Below are 20,192 nucleotides of genomic sequence, written 5' to 3' on the forward strand. Positions count from 1 at the left end.
CAATGATGTTGTCCATATTAAATACAAGATAATATCAATCTCTGTAATCGTTTTATTATCCCAAAAGGAATTATACAAAGGATAGAATTTTGTCCAAATCTAGTTAAGGTTTCCTTAAAGTTCTCAAACTTCTGAAAAGTTATTAACGTATAACTTACTTTTCCGAGTCTTAAGTCTCTCAGCCAGGTGCTAGATTTTTTTTTTTTTTTTTTCTCCTGCAAATGCAGATTTTCAAGAAATAACTGGAACCAACTGATTTCTTAATAGTTGTCTGTTTAGAAAGATTCGGGCATATCTGATTTAAATTTCTTTAAATGCCCAAAGTCTTTCAATAGCTAATCAGGATTACTTTTTAAACTGTATGAGATGCTCTCTTTAGCATTGTAAATCTACAGTTATTTCTGGGTCAAACTTTAAAGAAATGATCAACAGTTTGCTAATCAAAATGGAGTTTGAGATGTCTGTTAGAGGACCACATACACAGTGAAGGAATCAAGTGCAGGACTAGAGTCTGTAAGCACTGTGTAAAAGAAAGTGGTAGTGACTTCTACAAGAACTCTGCTTATGGTAGGCTTGTCAAAGTCCATCAATAATGAAAAAATTACTTATTAAAGATATTATTTTTTAATAAAATACTGAAATCTTTGACCTCTTATAAAGGGGAAAGAGAAACATGATCATAAATGCTGTCCTCAACAGATGCATATATCTCTCAGTAGGGCTTTTGTTATATATGGAGAGAAATATATGGCTCATAGAAAGAATAAAATGTGTTAAATAGAACTACAATTTGTTTCTCCTTCTAAGATAATCTGAAGAGCAGCATTAAGAAGGTCATATGATCTATTTCTACAAAACCATTTATCATCCAGTAATGTCTTTGCAAAATTGTTTTATCCATTCAAGTATCTTCAGGAGATATGTCACCATACTTGCATATACTGTAAGTCACTCCAACATTTATAAAACAACACTGGTAGACAAAAACACCAAAAAGACCCATAAATATTAAAAGAAGCTCAACAAACTTGACTATCAAGTACTTAAAAAAATTGTTGATCTTTACATTACACATTAATTACATGCTGTCCAAAATCTTTCAGTGGGAGTTGTTGACTTTTTCAGGGTTTTCTGTAGGTCATCATAATCTTGTGTATCCACCGGGAATAATATGAGACCCTAACAAAAATCCCAGGACGATTTCGAATGGCACATCCACGGCCAGGAACAATGACACCAATTACAATCTTCAGCCTGTTTTGTTCACAAACCAAAGGACCACCATAATCTCTCTAGGAAAAAAAAATAAACAGCATAAGTGTCACTTCTCAAAATGCTTCAAGACAGAGGTCCCACCTGTCTGCTACTGAATGGTTTCTTTTGGGGATGACAGGATGCACCAGGCAATAGTGTTCTTGCCACAGGATATAAACCAACTTCCAATTTTATTTTTTTTTCATAACCAGAACTTATGAGAAACAGTGCAGAGTTGGCCTCTGACCTTTTGTTCCTTTCTGTGCAAATTAAGCTCTGTGATCCATCTTAACATGTCATTTTAGTGACTTCAGACTGGCAGGTTTTATTCACCTCTTTCAGCTACCTGCAAGGCTAAAATTTATTTATGTGAATATCAACCAGATGAGCAGAATGTGAGTTGACAGATAAATATCTTTGTTATGATGACAGGCCTTGCATGAAACTCTACTGACAAAGTCAGGTTAGTATCTTTCTTTCAGTCAATCATCCTGCAAGGCCGTAGGATGAGAATCTGCATAGATAAATAGGCAGGGGAGATAAAAAACATAATAAAAGGTCATATATTTTTTAAGAATTTGAAACATAACTTGTCAAGATGATATTTTTTTGTTATTATGGATGAATGAGACATCTATACACTAGTTTATGCATTCTATGAAAATTTGGAGTATGACCCACTGAGATCAGTTAGATACAATCACATAGACCTGGGACTTGAACAGAGATGCTGCAGTTTCTGCCCAGGTTAAAGGTAGACTGGACCCAGCAAACTGGCTGCAAAACTAAACAGCAAATGCTCATATGAGATAGTGAGTCATTGTTTCAAAAAATGAAAGCTGACAATTAGCATTTCATTCTCTCTGGATCACCAGAGAAACAACAATGCTTGACCTTTATTTGGTTTGGGATTTTTTCTGACTGACGGCAGACTAGTTCCCACATGAACAATGAACTGTGTCAGCGCCATCAGAGCGGCTCATAAAACACTTTCAGGAGTGGAGTTTCACCTGCCAATCTGATTTTGTTCCTCTGCCTGTTCTCTGCTGAGGAAAGTAGCTTCAAAGGAGAACTCAGAGACCAGGAAACTGCTCAGTGATTAAGACTGATTGCTAATATTAATTCATTCCATTTCTTCTTGCAGGGGAAAACAAAGTGCAGGATCCCCAGCAGACTTCCATGCAGATGTTTCATTTATAAGCCCTGACAAGTCTAAGACCTCATTTACAATTAAATATTTTATTTTGAAGAAAATACTTTGCAACAAAAAATGATCCCATGGAATATTAATAACAAATGGAAGAGGCCTCAGCTTTATGAAGATGACCTCTCTTCCCCATGGTTTGGTAGTACCCTTGGGTAGGGAAAATTTTGTTACATGGTTAACATTGGTGTTAGGAAATCAACAGTTCTGTTCCAGATAATAAATACTTAATAACGTTCATGGCTTCCCTCCATCTAGATATCTGCAGTCAGATTTTACAATTTAAAAAAAAAATTAAAAAATTATCTTCCTGTAATAAATTATTTACAGCTTTTCTCCTAAAATGTCTTTTCTCCATCCCCAAAACCAGTGGTAAGCCAAACAACTGTACCAAACTATATGATCACTGAAATAGTTGTCCTGTCCTCATCAACATATTGCTCAGGAGACCAAAATGCTCCAGTCTTCTGACTTATAAAAACCCCAGGACATTTTTAGATCTTTCTCCTTCCTTCATAATTTTATCAACTCATACTGAGAATTATGTATTTTTGCATGCAATACCTCCTCTAAATAAGAACACGAATTTGCTCCAGCTTTTGATTTCTAATCAGTCAAAACACACAGCTATTGCTACCACAGAGTCCACCTTTGTTCTTAGTACAGAGAACACAAGTATGTCTAGTGAAGTGCTTTAGCATATGAGTATATACAAGATTCCTGTAAACCTTTCAGTGACGTGGTAGCACAGTGAAATTGAAGTAATTTCTGCACTCTGACATAAACTAGAACACTTGTAACACAAATTCATTTTCCAGTGTAAAAGTTCAGTGCAATAAGAATAATTATAAAAAACCTCCAGTAATTTTATTTTTTTTAAGAAATAGCCAGGGTCTTATAAATGTATTAGGAAATGCAATATTTACCTCACAAGGCCCAGCACCTATGGTTTCAGCCACAGCACAGATTTCAGACTCATTCACAGTAATCTTCCCTTTGAGATATTGGTTGCATTTCTCATTTCCCAGAATAAACAGGTTTGCTACTTGGAGAAGGCCATCATAATTAACTACTACAATTGAAAATAAAATAAAAAATATGGTATTTTAGGGGAGAAAAAGTGTTTCAAGATACAGTCTAAATAAACTTATTAATATGATTTCAGTTATTGTATTTTCTCTCAAAAACTCACATTTTTTTCTATCCCCACTGTTTTTGCTTTTGTATTTCATATCATGCTTTTGTATTTTGGATTTCTTATATTTTCTGCAAATGGGATTTGCCAGACATTAGTTTGGTTTTCATGGCTGTTCAGTTCTCTGAGAATATCTGGGTAAGTTTGTAGCACTAGAATAGAGGGCTGGGTAACTGGACTTCCTCTGCAGCTCACCACCAGCTTGCCCAGTCATCAAAGAAATCACAAAAAGAGCCTGAAAATGTTATCACTCCCATCAGTGGAGAGAGGATTCTTCTCCCTGACTTAAAACACGAGTTAATGTGTAACAGTGCCTGCCATGGCCTAGGGAAGGACGTGTGACTTGAAAAATACTGCAGCAGAGTGGAGTTTTTCTCATTCTGTGCTGGCTCAGCTACCCTGAATGACTTTGTGCCTGCAAGGGCAGAGCCACAGCCTTGTGCAATCTCCATTCACCAGTGTGAAGGTCAGGAAGCAGGAGCCCTGTGGAGCTTACTCTTGTTCTACATGTCGAAAGACAAGCCTAGACAAGCTGCAAAGATAAATAAAGGGTCTGGACCTGCCCATTCTCTGCACAGCCATCAAAAGAAAATGCCAAGCTTGCCCTCCACTGACTTATTATCCTGTTTTCTTGAAAAAAAAAAAAAAAAAAAACCAAATGGATGTAACACTTCTTCCTTCCCTGACCGGGATTCTCTGAGGATTATAATAAGTAGTGCAAAAAATATAGTACAAAGTCCTTGGATGACAGATGTTATGTATTTACTGTATTACATAACCCCACAACATTGCAAATTCCTTATCAGTTGTCCTAAGCTAAGCTTCCCTGTGATGCTGTACTGTGCTCCAGCCTGATGTCCCTGTCCGCCAGACAGCCGATGCCCCCAGAGGATGGCCATTATGGACATGCTGGGAACATCAAAGGCAGTCATTTGGGAGAGGGCTGGTACAGATTAATTGCCACCCACAAAGAAATGGCAGAGTGGTGGCTACAAGGAAGACAGCCTCAGAATTCCAGCCTAGCTTCTGCTCTGCTTCCAGGACAGTGTGAGTATATTGCTGCTGCTTACTCAGGGTCTGTGGCAAAACAACATTTGAGCACAGTAAATATTGGAGTAATTATTGTCAACTGGCAACTATTAACTTTTTATCAACACCTAATTAGCCAGATATAGCATTTACTAGACTAAATAAATGTCTGTTCTCCCACATATTTGTATTTTCTTCGCACAAAACTGTGTTTAATAAACATTAGAAAGGTTGCAAAGTCAAATATTCAAAAGATAGGAAATGCCAGACTTAGGGTTGCCTGTGCATCTCAAATTCATTGTTATTGTCTGTGTTAATAAAGTCTTTGATTACATGTTTCTGTATTAGTTTTTCCACAGGGGCCTACTTTGGATTACAGAAAGAGACTGCTCAAGTAGATGAACAAGTATTTGTCAAAAAACCCTGTTAACATTCTACAGATCAATTTTGTTGATTTTTTTTTTAAACATGTAGATTGGTATTTTTCTCTAATTCACTCCTTGAAATGTTTGAATCATTTTGCCTGTCCCTGAAACAACAACAACAACAACAAAAAAAAGGAGAGAGTAGTGGAAAATATTTCATATTAAATTAACTTGGATAAAATGCTCAGAGATTTACAAAATTAGAAAAAAACAACTCTATTTTTTAACAAGAAGTGTTGGACAACCATGGCATCAGGCAATACCCACAGCCTCACCTATAATGACAAGAGGAAGTAAGTTGTCAACGTATTCATTTAGTTTTTAAAAATAGTTTCTTACATCCAGTGTATCCCCATCCATAAACACTGCAACTGGTCTTCTCTGGAATGGTACATCCAGAAATGGGCAATCGGATTATTTCTACAAAATTTGTCAATATAGCAGGTCTGAAAAGAGGAAAAAAAATATAGATATAACCTTCTAAGATGTATTTTAAAAATTACATTGAGTCTATTGTAGACCACAGCAATTAAAAACTGTGCCAATTCTTTTCCTTTCATTTTCTGTCTTTGAAGAATATGATGGATTCTTCTACCTATTTTCTGTACTACAGCTGCCAACTGTCAAAAAATTCTTGAAATGCTGTCACCACTTTTAGACTATTTAACTTGGGTTTTAATCTTAAAAGTAAGTAGTGATGGCATTTCATTTGGATATATAGGTTTGTTAATGTGGAGAAATTTTGAAAGCTTGTATGTACACAAGGATCTCAGCTACAATCTGGTGCACATTCTATAAATCAAAACCATATACTAGTCCGCTACTTTGTGGGTTTTCTTTAAATCTCCCAACAAACCTAAACATGGTTAACAGGAAGAATAATGTAGGTATGATTTCACAGGAGTAACATCTGTTTTCTGAGTAACGTCAATGGACCTGCATTTCTGCATATACCAATAAAATTTCTTTCAGTTGGAAGTTTACCCCATGGAGACAGCATCTGTAGTATTGGAGATAATACAACAATGAACTTGAAGACGTCATTTAGGAAGAGAATTATGAATTTATCTCACCCAGTCCCAGAATTCACAATAACAGATACTAACCTGCTAAGTTTCAATAAGACCAAATCTGACCCTGGGGGGCCATATACCAACTGGGCAATATTCCGGACTTGTCTGCGCTTCTCCTCTCCTTTTCCTTGGATATTATGGACTCCAAGCAGGGCTTTGTAGTCTTTCAAATCTTTGTACCTAAGTGAGGCAAAGTTGGTAATGATTTTTCTGACTGAAAATAAAATAACTAAAAAACTCTGCCTAATATGATTATGCTGGAAGATCTTAACTAACGCTCCTTAGCAGAAATGATTTCATGCTGCCAACTGCTATTCCAAAATCAACATGCTTGGATATAAGGTTTTGGCCTGAAGCCATTACATAATTTTATCTTTAACTGTTACTAAAACCTAATTTTTTTTTCATAACAGTGTCCAAACATTTAAATCCTTGGACACTATGAACCTTTGAACTTTTTTAGATTTACTCAAGTTTTCTATTTTATTTTGTCCAGTTAAGCAGAAGCATGAGCTTATTCTCCTAAAGAGGCAATTGTCTAATCATGACACTTGGAAAATGTATTTATGCTTCTATGTAAAATAGCCAGGGCTATTTAGATTTACAGCAATAATAACAGAAAATAACAAGGTCCCACAGGCCTTTTATATCAGAAAAACAGTGTTTAAGCCAAACAGGAGGAAAAATTTCTGCATTCAAGCTGAAGAAGAGTTGTGCTGATAAGTTCCTGAAAATAGATGAATTTTCATACTGCAAAATTACAGACTACTGTACCGAGAAGGGAAACACTGCCTTGCTGTAAGAACCCACTCTTCTTTTATCAAAGTACCACCACAGATATGCTTATTCCTGAGGGAGAAAAGGAAAAAAAAAAAAAAAGGTTAAAAATAAAACCAACCCAAACCACTAGTATTAGTTTCCACATAGTCAAAAAGTTTAAAGAGTGTTTTGCTCCCCATGCGTGTTTTCTGGTGAAAAGTGGCAGACTGACAACACGAGGAAACTTGTCTCTGTCCCTTCGCTCTCCAGTTCCAACACTTACAGTAACATGACTTTACAGAGCTTTACTGCAGTGTGAAAAAACCAGAAAGAAAGACAAATCCATTTACTCTGTTCATTTAGTGGTTTCAAAGCTGAATTTGTAATAAGACACCTAAGTAAAAAGAAAAAAGAAAAAAAAAAAAAAAAAAAAAAAAAAAAAAAAAAAAGGAGAGGGGGCAATACTTTGTAACAAGAACTGGACTGAAACTTTCAAGCAAGTCCCCAAACTGCCACCAGATGTAAACAACATTTGGTCATTACTCATGTAAGTATTATTCAAAGCATTGACCTCAAGGTGGAGAGTTCCTATTTGATTACAAGCCCTAGGAGATTTGTGTCCCCACATACTTCAGTTGGAAACAATCTGCAGTGTATGACATCCTACATGTGATTATAGAAAACCTGAAGCATAATATATCAAGTAAAATTAAAGCAATTAAGCATGACAGTTCTTTAAAAAAATTACTGTGGAATGTAGATTAATTAGTTTCCTTCTTTGTGCCTCCAAAATCACATTTATTTTCTGTAGCTCTTTGGAAAGTGAATCAGAATTGTCAGCAATTTGGGAAAAGCTTAAAATCTCACAATTTATAAATTCAAATCACACAAATGTTCAAAGTTTTGCAAAGAACTACTGGATGTATACCAGACTATATATGGAGTTCACAGACAGCAGGATAATACAGAGCTTTGACTTTTATATATTTTAAAACATATTTTGGTTGAGTAGCAAAATATCTTGTCCAAAAGGCTGGAGTCTTTTGAAATGTAGGTTCTAGCTTGTTTTATTATAAAAATATACATCCAGGAGTATAACTATGTTCCTCTATGTTATGTTTGCATCACTTACTATGTTATACAGAATTTCATCTTTTGTGTTAGATTCATTAATCCACATAGAAATGTTAATTCCTCATTTAAGTGTGTGAAAAATTCAGAGCTGGTTCCATGAAACAGAATAAAACCATTTAAAAATATTTAAATACACTTGGTGACAGAATCTGAATTGGATATTCAAGAAAATTTCATTGATCAATTTAAGATTTAGAGGTGGGCTTTGGTTACCAAATACGAATAGCTTCTAAGTTTCACTGGGCCTTCACCATTCAAACACAGCAATTCCATTTTGGAGTGTAGAGTTAGGCTTTCTTGCGCAAAGGTCAGAAGCCATTAAGATTTTGTTTCAGACAATATTCTATTTGCTTCCTTGGTAACAATGCAAAATAAAACTACATTTTTATGCCCACATGTAATACTTCAAGATATATTTTGCTGCTGGACTATGCCAGGAATCCCTTATTCATAAAAAGATCTGCAATCATTTAAGCATTCATGTTTCATGGAATTTTATTGCATAGCAAAAAATCCAGGTTCAAGTACCCTAACAATAACTATTTAAATTTTAGGTACCCAGATGTAATTCACCTTACCTGCCTAAAAGTTCATCAAATATCAAGGCTACTTTTAAAGTAATGCAAAAATTAACTATTACAGGGAGCGATTTAGTCCACCTATCTGGTTACTTAGTCTAGGAATATAGTGATTTTCCTCTACAAAAGTCTTTCTGAACCACCCAATGCACTCCCAAAAAGGTTGAGATCTGATGGATTTCATAAGATGTGAAAGTCACCAGGGATAGGGAAACTCCCTCAACCTGAACTTCTCTAGTGATGAAGAGATGTAGAAAATGCAATCTTTATCTTTTTCTTTACTCACATTTTTCAATTAATACGTCTTTTACAACATAGTTTTAAAGGAGATGATGAAGCATAAGCTAATTGAATTGAGCTTTACTTTAGTCTGGCCCAGCAGACAAAAGACTATTTTTTTAACTTTTTTTTTTTTTGTGATAGAAGATCTAGAGCCAATGCATGAGATATATCCTGTTATAAATTCATGATTCACACTTCCAGCTGATGAGTTATGAACCAGAATAAAGAATATAGGAAACTGCCATTCTGTGTTCTGGCCTTTAAACAGCAGCAAAGATCTGCCATAATGTGATACATGTGTTATACACAAGTTGTACATTTTAGGGGTCCTGTTTTACAGAATAAAAACGATTTCCTCAGAGCTTTTTTTTTTTTTTTTTTTTTTTTTTTTTTTTTTTTTTTTTTCTAATACCAGATGAATTTTAATTGCATGCAATATCATAAAGGAAAGCTTAATTTGACACAGGTCAAAATCTTGAATCTTATCCTTCACAACTCTGATTCATATCCTTCAAATGCTCTGCCATCAAAGTGAAAATACTGATCTGGAATTCGATTTTTCTCTAACAGCCTCTAAACTAAACAGTTTAGTGCTGAATGTGAAGCCAGTGTTATGAAAAGGTCTGCAGTAGCTAATTGAAAGAGCAGAACACTATGAATGCAAGTTCATGTGTATAAGTTAGTGACAGCGAACATATAAAGTATTTCACTAACAAAGTGAATACTATGGCATCACCTGGACATCAGAGGAATGCTGATTCCCTGCTTTTACATAAATAAACTGCAATATAGAACTATTCTTGTTATGGTCAACATTTTCTACAATTCTAAAAAGTATACCCTAGTAGTTGCATTTCTCTTCTAATCAAAGTGATAGTTACCTGTATGTCAAACTAACCACCCATCCTTCGTTAGTTTGTGTTGGGATTCCATTTACAACTCTCAAATGTTTTGTTGAGGCACAGGGAATGGCAGTATCTGAAAGCAGGTCCAGAGATCACATTTTACTAAAAACAGTGGTAGGAAACCTGCACAGTTGCACATAAAGACCACAAGAAGGTCAATATTTATTATGTATTATCTTTCCTGTGCTAATGGAATGTATTTCTGGCCATCAAAACTACTTCAGTGCAGCTGACTAGGTCTATTTAAATATCCATAGGGAATATAAAATACATAAACTTAAATAGTTTTTTGAGATCTACATGGTTAAAAAGCAAACATTGAAACTCATTACCAAATCTCACCACTGGCAAGACACAACAGTGAGGAGAGATAAAGGAATATAATAAAGCTATTCCCCATTTTTGTCTTGTTAAATTAATTGTGCTCAGTCTTTGTGGTGGGTTTTTTACAACTTTAACTAATCTTTATTTTGTTTCCCAATTGCAAAACAATGTCTAGATTTGGAGGATAGTCATGCACTGCACAGATCATACACAAAGTTACTTACCATCGAAGCTGGTTGTAGGAGGAGTTGTATCACCTTCACCTAGACAGACACATGACATAGCCACAACAGAAAATTAAAATGCATTTAAAAATTGAATAAAATTCAACAACAAATGACATATTGTTAACTTTAATAGTTTCCAAAGTTTTAAACTTCAACGATTTATTCAATACATTGCAAAAACAATATTCAGTAAGGTTTTACAAGAGGGCAAATTTTTATTCCAATAAAACGAAATATGAAGTAAACATTTTGTAACAGAAATGTCAAGTATTTTTCTTCTTGGCTGAATCCTGAAGACATCAGGTTGCCTATTATGTTCAATTTACATGTTTCATTCAAACAAGCAAATGCTGAAAAATAAGATTATCATTTTTATATTAGCTTTCAGGAACTATAGAAGTAAAGTGATTAAATCCAAAGAAAATTGAAAGAAATTCTTCATTCCTTAAAAAACTTCAAAAATCATTTTAAGTTCCTATCAGCAAAAACTTAATCTTATCAAAACATGTTCCTCAAAATCTAGTTCAGTTCTTCCATCTAGTCCTATTTTAAAAAAAAAGTTACAACAAGTTTGCCTAAACTTGTTTCCAAATGTTTACCTTCAGTGACACTTACAGAATGACCCAGCATTATGAGCTAGAGGTTCAGGGTTAACTGCTGAAAACTTGCACAAGATAAATTTAAACAGCCTCATCCAACTAGATTTCCATTATTTAGAAAATATATGTGTATACACACACACACATACATATGTATATTCATTATATAGATACAGTTATATCCATAGTTAAGTTTCTATGTGCATGTATATACATATATGTATGTGTATAGATGTATGCATATGTGTGCATACATACATTTCTATGCATTACCCTATGTATGTGCATATATATATATATATATATACAGTATTGTAATACTAGTCCATATGAGTTAAAATGATAAAACTGGCACATTCCCACTCTGGTGCTTGATTGCAGAAATGTACTACTCACCAGTTCTGGATACCCTACAAATGTTCCCAAGAATGCATCCTTAGGATTTCGCAGATCCAAATAATGAACTCAGAAAGAGCGAATTAAAAATATGTTTCTCCAGCTGCTATGCTTCATTTTTACTGAGACAAATAACCTTTTGCACAGTTTTGTTTACTCTTCACAGAGATGCCAAAATATCACCTGAGACTTCAAATACCACATTTTAGAGATGCTGGAGTTTGGACTATGAGGAAATGCAGCAGATTGCCACTAGGAATGAGTGTAACATTATCCTTAACCTCTAGAGATCACAGACGTGCATTCAAAAGCCTGATTTACCATTTAAGTGTTCTCCCAGGACATAGAGCAAAGTAACTTAGAAATAAGAACTGAAGAGAAAGATTTTGAACATAAATGTGAATTGTGCATTGTTCAGTATTAAACTATCTTTTTCTAGTTGTCATCAGTTTATTGCTGAATTCCCTAGGATTCTTAATTCTGTTTATTTAAGCTATTTAGATTTAAACATTCAACTTTGGAGGCATGACTTTCCTAATTCTTGCCAGGAGTTAAATCATCCCATAAACATCCGAAAGCAGAATCTAATCTTTATAGCACATATACACTTCAGCATATATGTAGTGAGTTATTCTGTCATTACAAAGACTGATCACACAAAGAGTTTTTGAAGCTTGTAGCCCAGAAGATAACTCTGCCTGGGTTTCTTGAGGCCACAGCCAACATTCTGACCACTAGACAATTCTTTGTCTCCGTCCAGCCCTCATTCAATAGCTAGATCTGCTGGAAAATGTTTGACCATCTGTAATAGCCCCTTTGTGCTCCTGCTGCATAAATAAGTCTTGAAATCTCCAAGCTGGTCAAGGAAAAGAACCCCTTGTCCATATATTGCACAAGCAGCTTCTGTCTGCTCCTTTCTCAGTCACGCACAGTTGATTCCTGACAGAATCAACACATTTCCTGCTGCCACAAGTGACAATTAGGAAGGTGTGCACGGGCATGTGGCACCGTGGCTCCAGTGGGACTGCACAGCTGGCAGTGCCAGCGGCACACCAAGTACTCACATCGAGAAATAGGGCAGTAATCCCAGGGAACAAGAGGATCATCTGTGTAACACCAGGGACCATGAAAATCATCATCTGGATTGCGGCAATAGTTTTTCTTCAGTTTACTAACATCTGGTTCTCTGAATATTTGTATATGCCTACAGGGAAAAAAAAAATCAAAGTGTTGAAAAGCTTTATACTATAGCCCAAATTTTCAAAGGTTAAATGTTGCTTTGCTCCACATTGTATTATTAGCTGATTGAGAAGCCCACAGGTCAGAGTTTAGGGCTGGTTAAAATCAAAGGGCAGATAAGACCCAAATATTTTCTAGATCTGGGTCCAGTGTTCCTCTGGTTTGTATTTTAAGCACTGTGTCCACTGGACAGCTTCTAGATCTTCCACTCAAGCTAAAATCTCTAGATACCCTAAGGAGGGATCATTATACTGATTAGAAGAGTGCTTGTGATGCCCTCAGCAAATCTGCAGGCCTCTCTGGGGAGAAGAGGTACCTTCTTCTGCAGTTGCACAGCACAGGTGAGCATTGAATCTACAAAGCTGAATCAAAGGCAAAAGAAAGGCAAACTAAGAAAGTTAGCAAGGATGAGCAGCAGGCAAGGAAAAAGATGAATGGCTCAGACAAACTGCAGTGATAGGTCACCTAAGTTGCAAGCCCACGTGAAGCACTTTAGAGGTGAAATTTTGAGGCCAAAATCTGAAGTGGAGGAAGATGTTTATTTTTAGCTTGTCAGATACAAGGATACAGGCTTCCTTAGTCACAGCTGTACTGCTCCTTCAGTTCATAACCAACCACACATGTTGCCTCTAGAACACTCATAACCAGAGAAGCTGTTGGAGTGAGACAGATAACTCCCCAAAGAAGTTCCCAGATGGAAAATGTGTGGGAGTAAAAAAAGAAAGGCTGATCTGTGCTTTATTACATGAATGCAATTGCATCAAGCATCCAGTAGGTTTATACTGCCACATTCACAGCAAATTAAGTCTTATCATGCTTCTTAGAAAGCATGAGCTTAAACCTCTGCCTCCCTTACATGAACAGCACACTGGATACACATATGTATCCTCTCTCTCCCCATCTGTGGGAAGAAACACATGTATTCCAGGTGATGATACCAGACAGGGCCACTGAAATCTGCCTTTTGCAATACAGCTTCCTCAAAACCTCACTTCCTGACTTACACAGTCCTTCCAAAGGACAATGGCTTATGTATCCAGCACTGTGACTCTACAACAAGCACCAAAGCTAATATTGACACATTTGCATCAGCACCAGAAACTAAAAGAAAATGAAGGAGAAACTATTTTCATCACAGCCACTAGTGTGTGTAACATCTCATACATAGCAGAACACTTCATTATTCATTATCCTTTTTTTATATATATAGTCCTGATAATTCATTTTACTTCATCAAATAAATTGAACTTGTCATTTCTACTACTTGAAAATAAAGCCAAACTAAAGATAAGCAACTGAAATTGCAGGTCTTTTTATTGGCATTTGACATCAGTGTCACTAGATTGCAGACTAAAGAGTCAGCTTCAGGCTGCAGGGGACATTAGGTGGTCTCAAGTCCAACCTCCTCCTTGAAGGAGCATGAGCTATGAGACAAGGCTGACGAGACAACCCTTTCCCCTAATTTCTGATATCCTCTCATTGTACTAAACTTTCAAGGACAGGGATGGGGGAAAAATAAGCCCATAAACTAAACACTAAGGAACATCCCAAAGCCTGAAATTAGTGGTTAGCCTGAACAAAGTCATGTTGTGCAATATATTTAAATGCAAACAAAAAAAGAAAAATATAAAAATAAAGATTAGGAAAACAAAGATATTAAAAGCTCCAGGGCATAGGGGCAACTTTAGAATCAATGCAGATGAAAAAGAGTTGCCATCTGGAGGCAATATTTATTCAGGACTCACTGAACCATCTCTTTCTGTTTAATACGTACACACCTACGTAAGTCTTCAATATTTTTGTCCCATGTGGAGCAAGTTAGCCCAAATCTTGTCTTGGAGAGATTCCCCATGTAACTCTTGCCATTGCCACGATAACAATCTGAAAAAAGAAGGTTGAGATAAAAGTGGGGAGTGATTGTGAAGAATTAAGAAGAAAATTCTTGCTTTTCATCAGTAATCCAAATTACTAAAGACAAGTGTTTTGTTTAGCAAATGCTATATACTATTAATCAGACATTTGTATAAATCAGATCAGAAGAAAAATGGAAAATAGTTTTCAAATTTACATACATAATCTCCTGCTTGACACCTTCATTCCGAACACAGCAGTATTTTAACTTTTGTCTTAACTTACATAAACTTAGACATTTTCTTTCATAAATAGTTGGCTTGTGATTAATTTAGAAGAGTCACACAGAATATCCTAAAAGTTTTCAGAAGCTAGTTTATATCAAACCAAGTAAAAAATGGTCCCTTATTCCTCCCTCCACAAAAAATAGGCATTCAGTTTAGCTCTGCGTAGTTTACAGATATTGGAAACAGTATATAATTCTAGACCTAAGTATTTCTTCAAAAATCAAAAAATCATCATGACTTTAATTTTAATGTAATTCAAAAACTTGCCTGTTCACTCCAGCAGAAGTCATGTTTAATTCATAAGCTTTTATCACAAGCCTTTTTGAGACTTTTCAAGAGAATTGTTTAAAATTATCAGTACTATAAAGACATTTTGCATAAAGCACTTAATTTCATATTCATCAGTATTTTTACTTTTTGATAATTGATCTTTTACAAGAAACACAGAATAACTATAAAAGTTTAGTCCTTTCTCTGACATGAGTCTTGCAACTGCAACTTTTTCAAACTTAAAGAAAAATTGGTTAAAATTCAAAGAGTGAGATATTAATGCAGCCTGATGTAGGGTTATAGGTCTGAGGTCTTAGCCTTAGTTTATGCTGTGATTGACATCCATTCAGGATACAACATTACTCCTTACAGTAATACCAAGACCTCATGGGAAAAACGTTTGGGTGAAGACTCAGAGTGAACCTCGCAGGCAGAGGTAGGTAAGAACTCAGAAGGTCAATCCTTTCTAGACAAGGAGGCATATGCAAGAAAATAAAAAGTGAAAAAAAATTGGTTTTGGTAGCCTGATATGCAATTATAAAAAGATTGTGAACAAAGGAAATCATCTCAGCTGTGCAAAAAGGCCTTTCAAACTAAGAAAAGACAATGGAGCAGATACATAGATTGGTCTTGTCTAATAATCAGATCCAATCAAATCTTTGCTGCAGCATTCCCTGCTGGAATCACAAATTAAACTGGGAAAGGAATCTCATTTACACCACAACAAATCCCAAGTATGCCAATAAAGCCAAAGTGGAACTACATAGGTGTAATGCAGACACTTCTCCAGTTCTCAAGGCTGTCTACTTGATCCTCGGAACAGTATGGCATTCACTTAAAATTAAGTTATCACCCTTTCCTCTGTTACCTTGTTCATTTGATACATCACACTTAGGAATCTGGGAGCAATAACCGATACGGATGTTTGGGTCAGTGGTAAAGCACCAGGGTGATTCAGATCCATCTGGATTTCGGCAGTAGTTCTCCCTCAAATCCCTATAAAAATAAATATGTTAGCTCACAGCGGGGATAACCTAAACCCACCAATGTGGTCCATTGTTTTTTGTAATGAATTAACAAAAATACAGGTTCTTTCAGGTCTCTGTGTTACTGATCAGTGTCAAGTGCAAGGAGATGAGCCAGTAAGAACAGTGTCCAGAAAACAAATATTAATGTTTTAAGAATATCCTTGTGGAAAATCATTTTCAGCAGACATACATTTTGATGGGATATAAGATTTCATTTGAAGATTAACAATATTTTCATTCAGGATCCCCATCAAAATTTGTATACAACTGACATTGGATACACCTCCAATACATTACAAGTGCTTTTAAATACAAACATTACCAGAGTGCTTAAAGCTCCCTGTACTTTGAATGGTTCTGGTAAGTTTTGAGAAACAGAGTGCTTTAGACTATCAGTAACTCATTTAAGAAACTGAAATGTGGAAAATAAAAAGTGTATGTTGAAGTTCTATACAGCTGTTACCTTTAAAGTAGAAGTTAGTCACAAGGGAACACCTTTAAATGTCTTTTGCAGCTTGCATGAAATATTCAAACCTCTTAAATGCTAAGTTTTATTTCCCTGTCTCCTGACAGTTGTTGCCATGTTCTGTGCATCTCCATATTTCACTGTATTTTTCACATCTGCAGCACTTACTGATAACAGACTATGGAAAGAATGGGCCTAATACTGCAAATTTTACTCATCAATAAAGATCTTTAGTGAGAATTGGGTTGTGGCTCCAATCTGGTCAGCAAGGTTTTCTCTATTCTTAGTTAAAAAAGGACTAACAATTAAGCTGTAAGCACTCTGGTAATGCCTAAAAAGAGTAGATTATTCACACCTTGGAAATCTATGAATCATACAGAAATGTATGATGACCAGTGGTCACTCAAGTAAAAGCAGTCCTATTGATGTATCTATATTTAGTAATGAGCCAGAAAAAAGGATTTAAATTATGAAAAAATTAAAGAAGTGCTTTCAAATATTATAAATATTAATTGTTACAAAGAAGAGTACATTCAGGTCCTATTTAGGACATATTAAATTAAAATCAGCAATCAAGCTCTGAAGAAGTTTTTATTTCTATGAAAAAAAATCCAGTGATAATGTATCAGCACTGTTGAGATTCAGATCCCAGCTTGGAACATATCCAGGCACTTCATAATCAAATTGATGAATACATGCTTGAAGGAAAAGTTCATAAAAATCCCTAGGGTTTCACACAGCTTTGTCTAGAACTACTGCTTTGAGATGTGAAGGACTGATTTTTCCCAGCCATGAATGGTTTTGATCCTGAGCAGGTGGAGTGGATGCATCAGAACATGGGGCAGGGACGAGAATCCCAGGGTCTGCTCCAGTGGCATGAATTGTTAAACATGTTAAAACTCAACCCTTTCCCCACTGCAGTAATAATACACACACGACTCTACTCACTTGCATTTGAAGTTCTCAGGGGTGATGTTGTGCTGGTGAGGGAACTGGGAGTCCCACCTCTGGCACGGGATTCCACTCCATATGGTGCTGACGGTGCCGCGGTAACCCTCGCCCTGCCCGCGAACGCACGTTGTGGTCTCAGCTGCCGCCTCTGTGCTGTTCACGGAGCTTTCCTCTGCAGACCCAGACAAGAAGTGCTCTTTCATTCTCTTAAGAATGGCTCAGGATGTCAGGTTTGAACTCCGCATTACTGATGGAGTCATGGATTACATGATGCTCAAAACATGGTAATTGCTGTTCTTTGGTGAAATTGTCAATGTGATTATAGTATAATTTTCTCCTCTTCACATTTACAACATGCACCAAAAATCCAACATCAAAATAAGTGCCAGGCTTTATGCTAGTTTATCTGCTTGCATGCAAAGAGTCTGCAATATGTTTTTGCATGAGACACCTGGCCTATGCTGTTCATTGGAGGTTTTAAGATATTTCTGGTTACTCTTTCAAGTTCAGCAAATATCATTCCCTCAGCTTTAAAAAACTGAGTGACCACCCACATGAACACTGTTAAACATGGTAACACATATTTGCAGGATTAAAATACAATTTGGTTTCTTTAAAGAATTCCCAGAGTAACAGGTCAGAGGAAAAAATATGCAGATAAAAAGTAATTTAAAAAAATATAGATCTTATTATAAATTAACGTGCTAAATTCTTTGAGAAAGTTTGTTTTTTGGGTTTTTTTCATGCCTCATATGGTTAAAAGAAGGGGGAAAAAAAGGCCTAGCTTTTGAAATCAAAGATCAGTATTCTCTACAGAGAGAAAAATGTTTTAAAGACTAACAAATTCATCAGACTCAAGATCTCTTACAGATGTTGATATACTCTGCACTCACCCTGGTGTGGGCTGTCTTGAACTAAATTCAGAAAAACAGTGGTTTTTAAATGACTCATTCACATAACTTTAAAGTCTCTTTTTATTTCTTATGCAATTTTCATAATTGAAAATTAATGGCACAGATATTGCATCAGATATATATACAAAGTAGTACAAAACTAAATACACTGCAGTAAGAGTAATTCTTCTGCAATATCCTCAAAAGTTCCCAATACAATATTTTAAAAGTAACCGTATATCTGTTGGCAATTGCTATTGTTTACAAGACTAATTTTATTAACTATCTTAAAGGTATTAGTTGCCAGCAAAAAGTATGTTAACAAAGTTCTTTAATTAGTTTTCTTCAAATGGTCCAGTGAATAGAACAGTATTTGTGTTACTCATAATGTCGTTTACTCCTGGCAACTTGAGCCAGTTCCATGAACTCAGAGAAAATATGGATCCAAAGGAAGCCAAATGTCATAACAGATGGTTTTGGCTGATTTGCTGACTGATCTTTGACGTTAAAGATCATTTCCCTGTCAGATGATAACATCAAGTTGTGCAGTTGAATTATACATTTATCCATGCATCCCTTTCGCTCTTCATCTGGTTGATGTTTTTAAATCAAGTGTTTCACGGTCAAATTCATTTCCTGTCCCTCCTTCCCAAGGCAAATGTTGTCCTGTTTCAATGGGTTTTTGAGTTCCAAGCTCATTCCAAAGTCAAAAGGATATGGCACTGGAAGTATCACAAGGAGGTTTCTGCAGGCTGACAAATGCACTCCTTCTAGGGCACTCATCAAACAGTCTTGCAATTAGTTACTGTATATTTAGTCCTTATACACCACTTTAAAATAGTTAGACTACAAAAAGATGAATTCATACAACTTATAGTAATAAATAGTTGTACTATTTGTGGTTTCCATTATAAATAATATCTGAAACCAAATGGAGTTATGCTCTAAAACAGCTTCTAGGCTGATTAGAGTGGTCATTGTTATGTCACATTCAAATACATATTAGTCTTTTTAAAAAATACGTGTTTTTCTTTTATACAAATGAAAGAGATCTGAGGAAAAGCCTGAGGGGTAGGGGAGAAGAGTTTGCTAAGATGATAAATTTCAGCATACACCCTGGCTTCACAATATTTCCTTAGTAAATTAATAAATTAAAACTATGTAACTCTACATACCCTATGAACTCTACCAAAGTCTTCTTAAATATGAATAACAAAATATCAGTCTAATATAAGCAGTTGCAAAGACCTTATCTAGACACAAAAAAATTCTCTTTCAACTATTACGAAGTTTCTACAGCGCCTACTCTGTACTTAGTCATGCTAAAGAAAAAGTAATTAGGTTGGTGTTTATACATCATTATGTTGGATTTTTGTTTTTTGGGTTTTTTTGTGGGGTTTTTTTTGTTGTTTTTTAAATCACATGCCTGAAATGAAAGAAGCAATGTATCAATTGATTTAAGCAAGACAGTAGTAATTTGGAAGAGCATTCCTTCTTGTACATCTGCAGATGTACGTGTCTGGACAATAACCTCCACCTGTAGATCAGATTTTACAACTTGGCCATGCCAAAATATACAATGTACAGAACTTAACTTTAACATTGCCATGAATATTTGCACAGCCAAGCCACTCCTGGAAAGACTTGCTTTATAATGACTAAGAGAAAGTATTTAGAAATCTGCAACATTATTATCTGCTATTACTTTGTGGCAGCTCTCAGTAAGAATTCTAGTAATGAGAGGGATCGCTAAAATATTCTAATTTTACTAATAAAGCTGTTTCATTGTTCCAAAAGGAAGAACCCTCCCCAAATTCTTCTTG

The 20,192-nt window shown here is 35.6% G+C and overlaps 1 protein-coding gene across 1 annotated transcript in view; it reads right to left on the reverse strand.

The window, feature by feature from the left end:
• Window positions 1–204: 204 nt before the first annotated feature.
• The window catches only part of HGF (hepatocyte growth factor), a 50,128-nt gene continuing 30,140 nt past the window's right edge, over window positions 205–20,192 (reverse strand). Inside the window, exons 8-18 of the mRNA XM_066318736.1 lie at window positions 17,474–17,648; window positions 15,900–16,027; window positions 14,402–14,504; window positions 12,449–12,588; window positions 10,387–10,425; window positions 9,815–9,911; window positions 6,955–7,029; window positions 6,214–6,360; window positions 5,447–5,553; window positions 3,385–3,530; window positions 205–1,292 (exon numbers count right to left, since the gene is read on the reverse strand). Coding sequence (XP_066174833.1) covers window positions 1,122–1,292; window positions 3,385–3,530; window positions 5,447–5,553; window positions 6,214–6,360; window positions 6,955–7,029; window positions 9,815–9,911; window positions 10,387–10,425; window positions 12,449–12,588; window positions 14,402–14,504; window positions 15,900–16,027; window positions 17,474–17,648 — 1,328 coding nt within the window. The 3' untranslated portion in view covers window positions 205–1,121. The remainder of the gene's footprint in view (window positions 1,293–3,384; window positions 3,531–5,446; window positions 5,554–6,213; window positions 6,361–6,954; window positions 7,030–9,814; window positions 9,912–10,386; window positions 10,426–12,448; window positions 12,589–14,401; window positions 14,505–15,899; window positions 16,028–17,473; window positions 17,649–20,192) is intronic.

This window comes from Sylvia atricapilla, chromosome 5 (genome assembly GCF_009819655.1).
Source record: "Sylvia atricapilla isolate bSylAtr1 chromosome 5, bSylAtr1.pri, whole genome shotgun sequence".
Lineage (NCBI taxonomy): Eukaryota > Metazoa > Chordata > Aves > Passeriformes > Sylviidae > Sylvia > Sylvia atricapilla.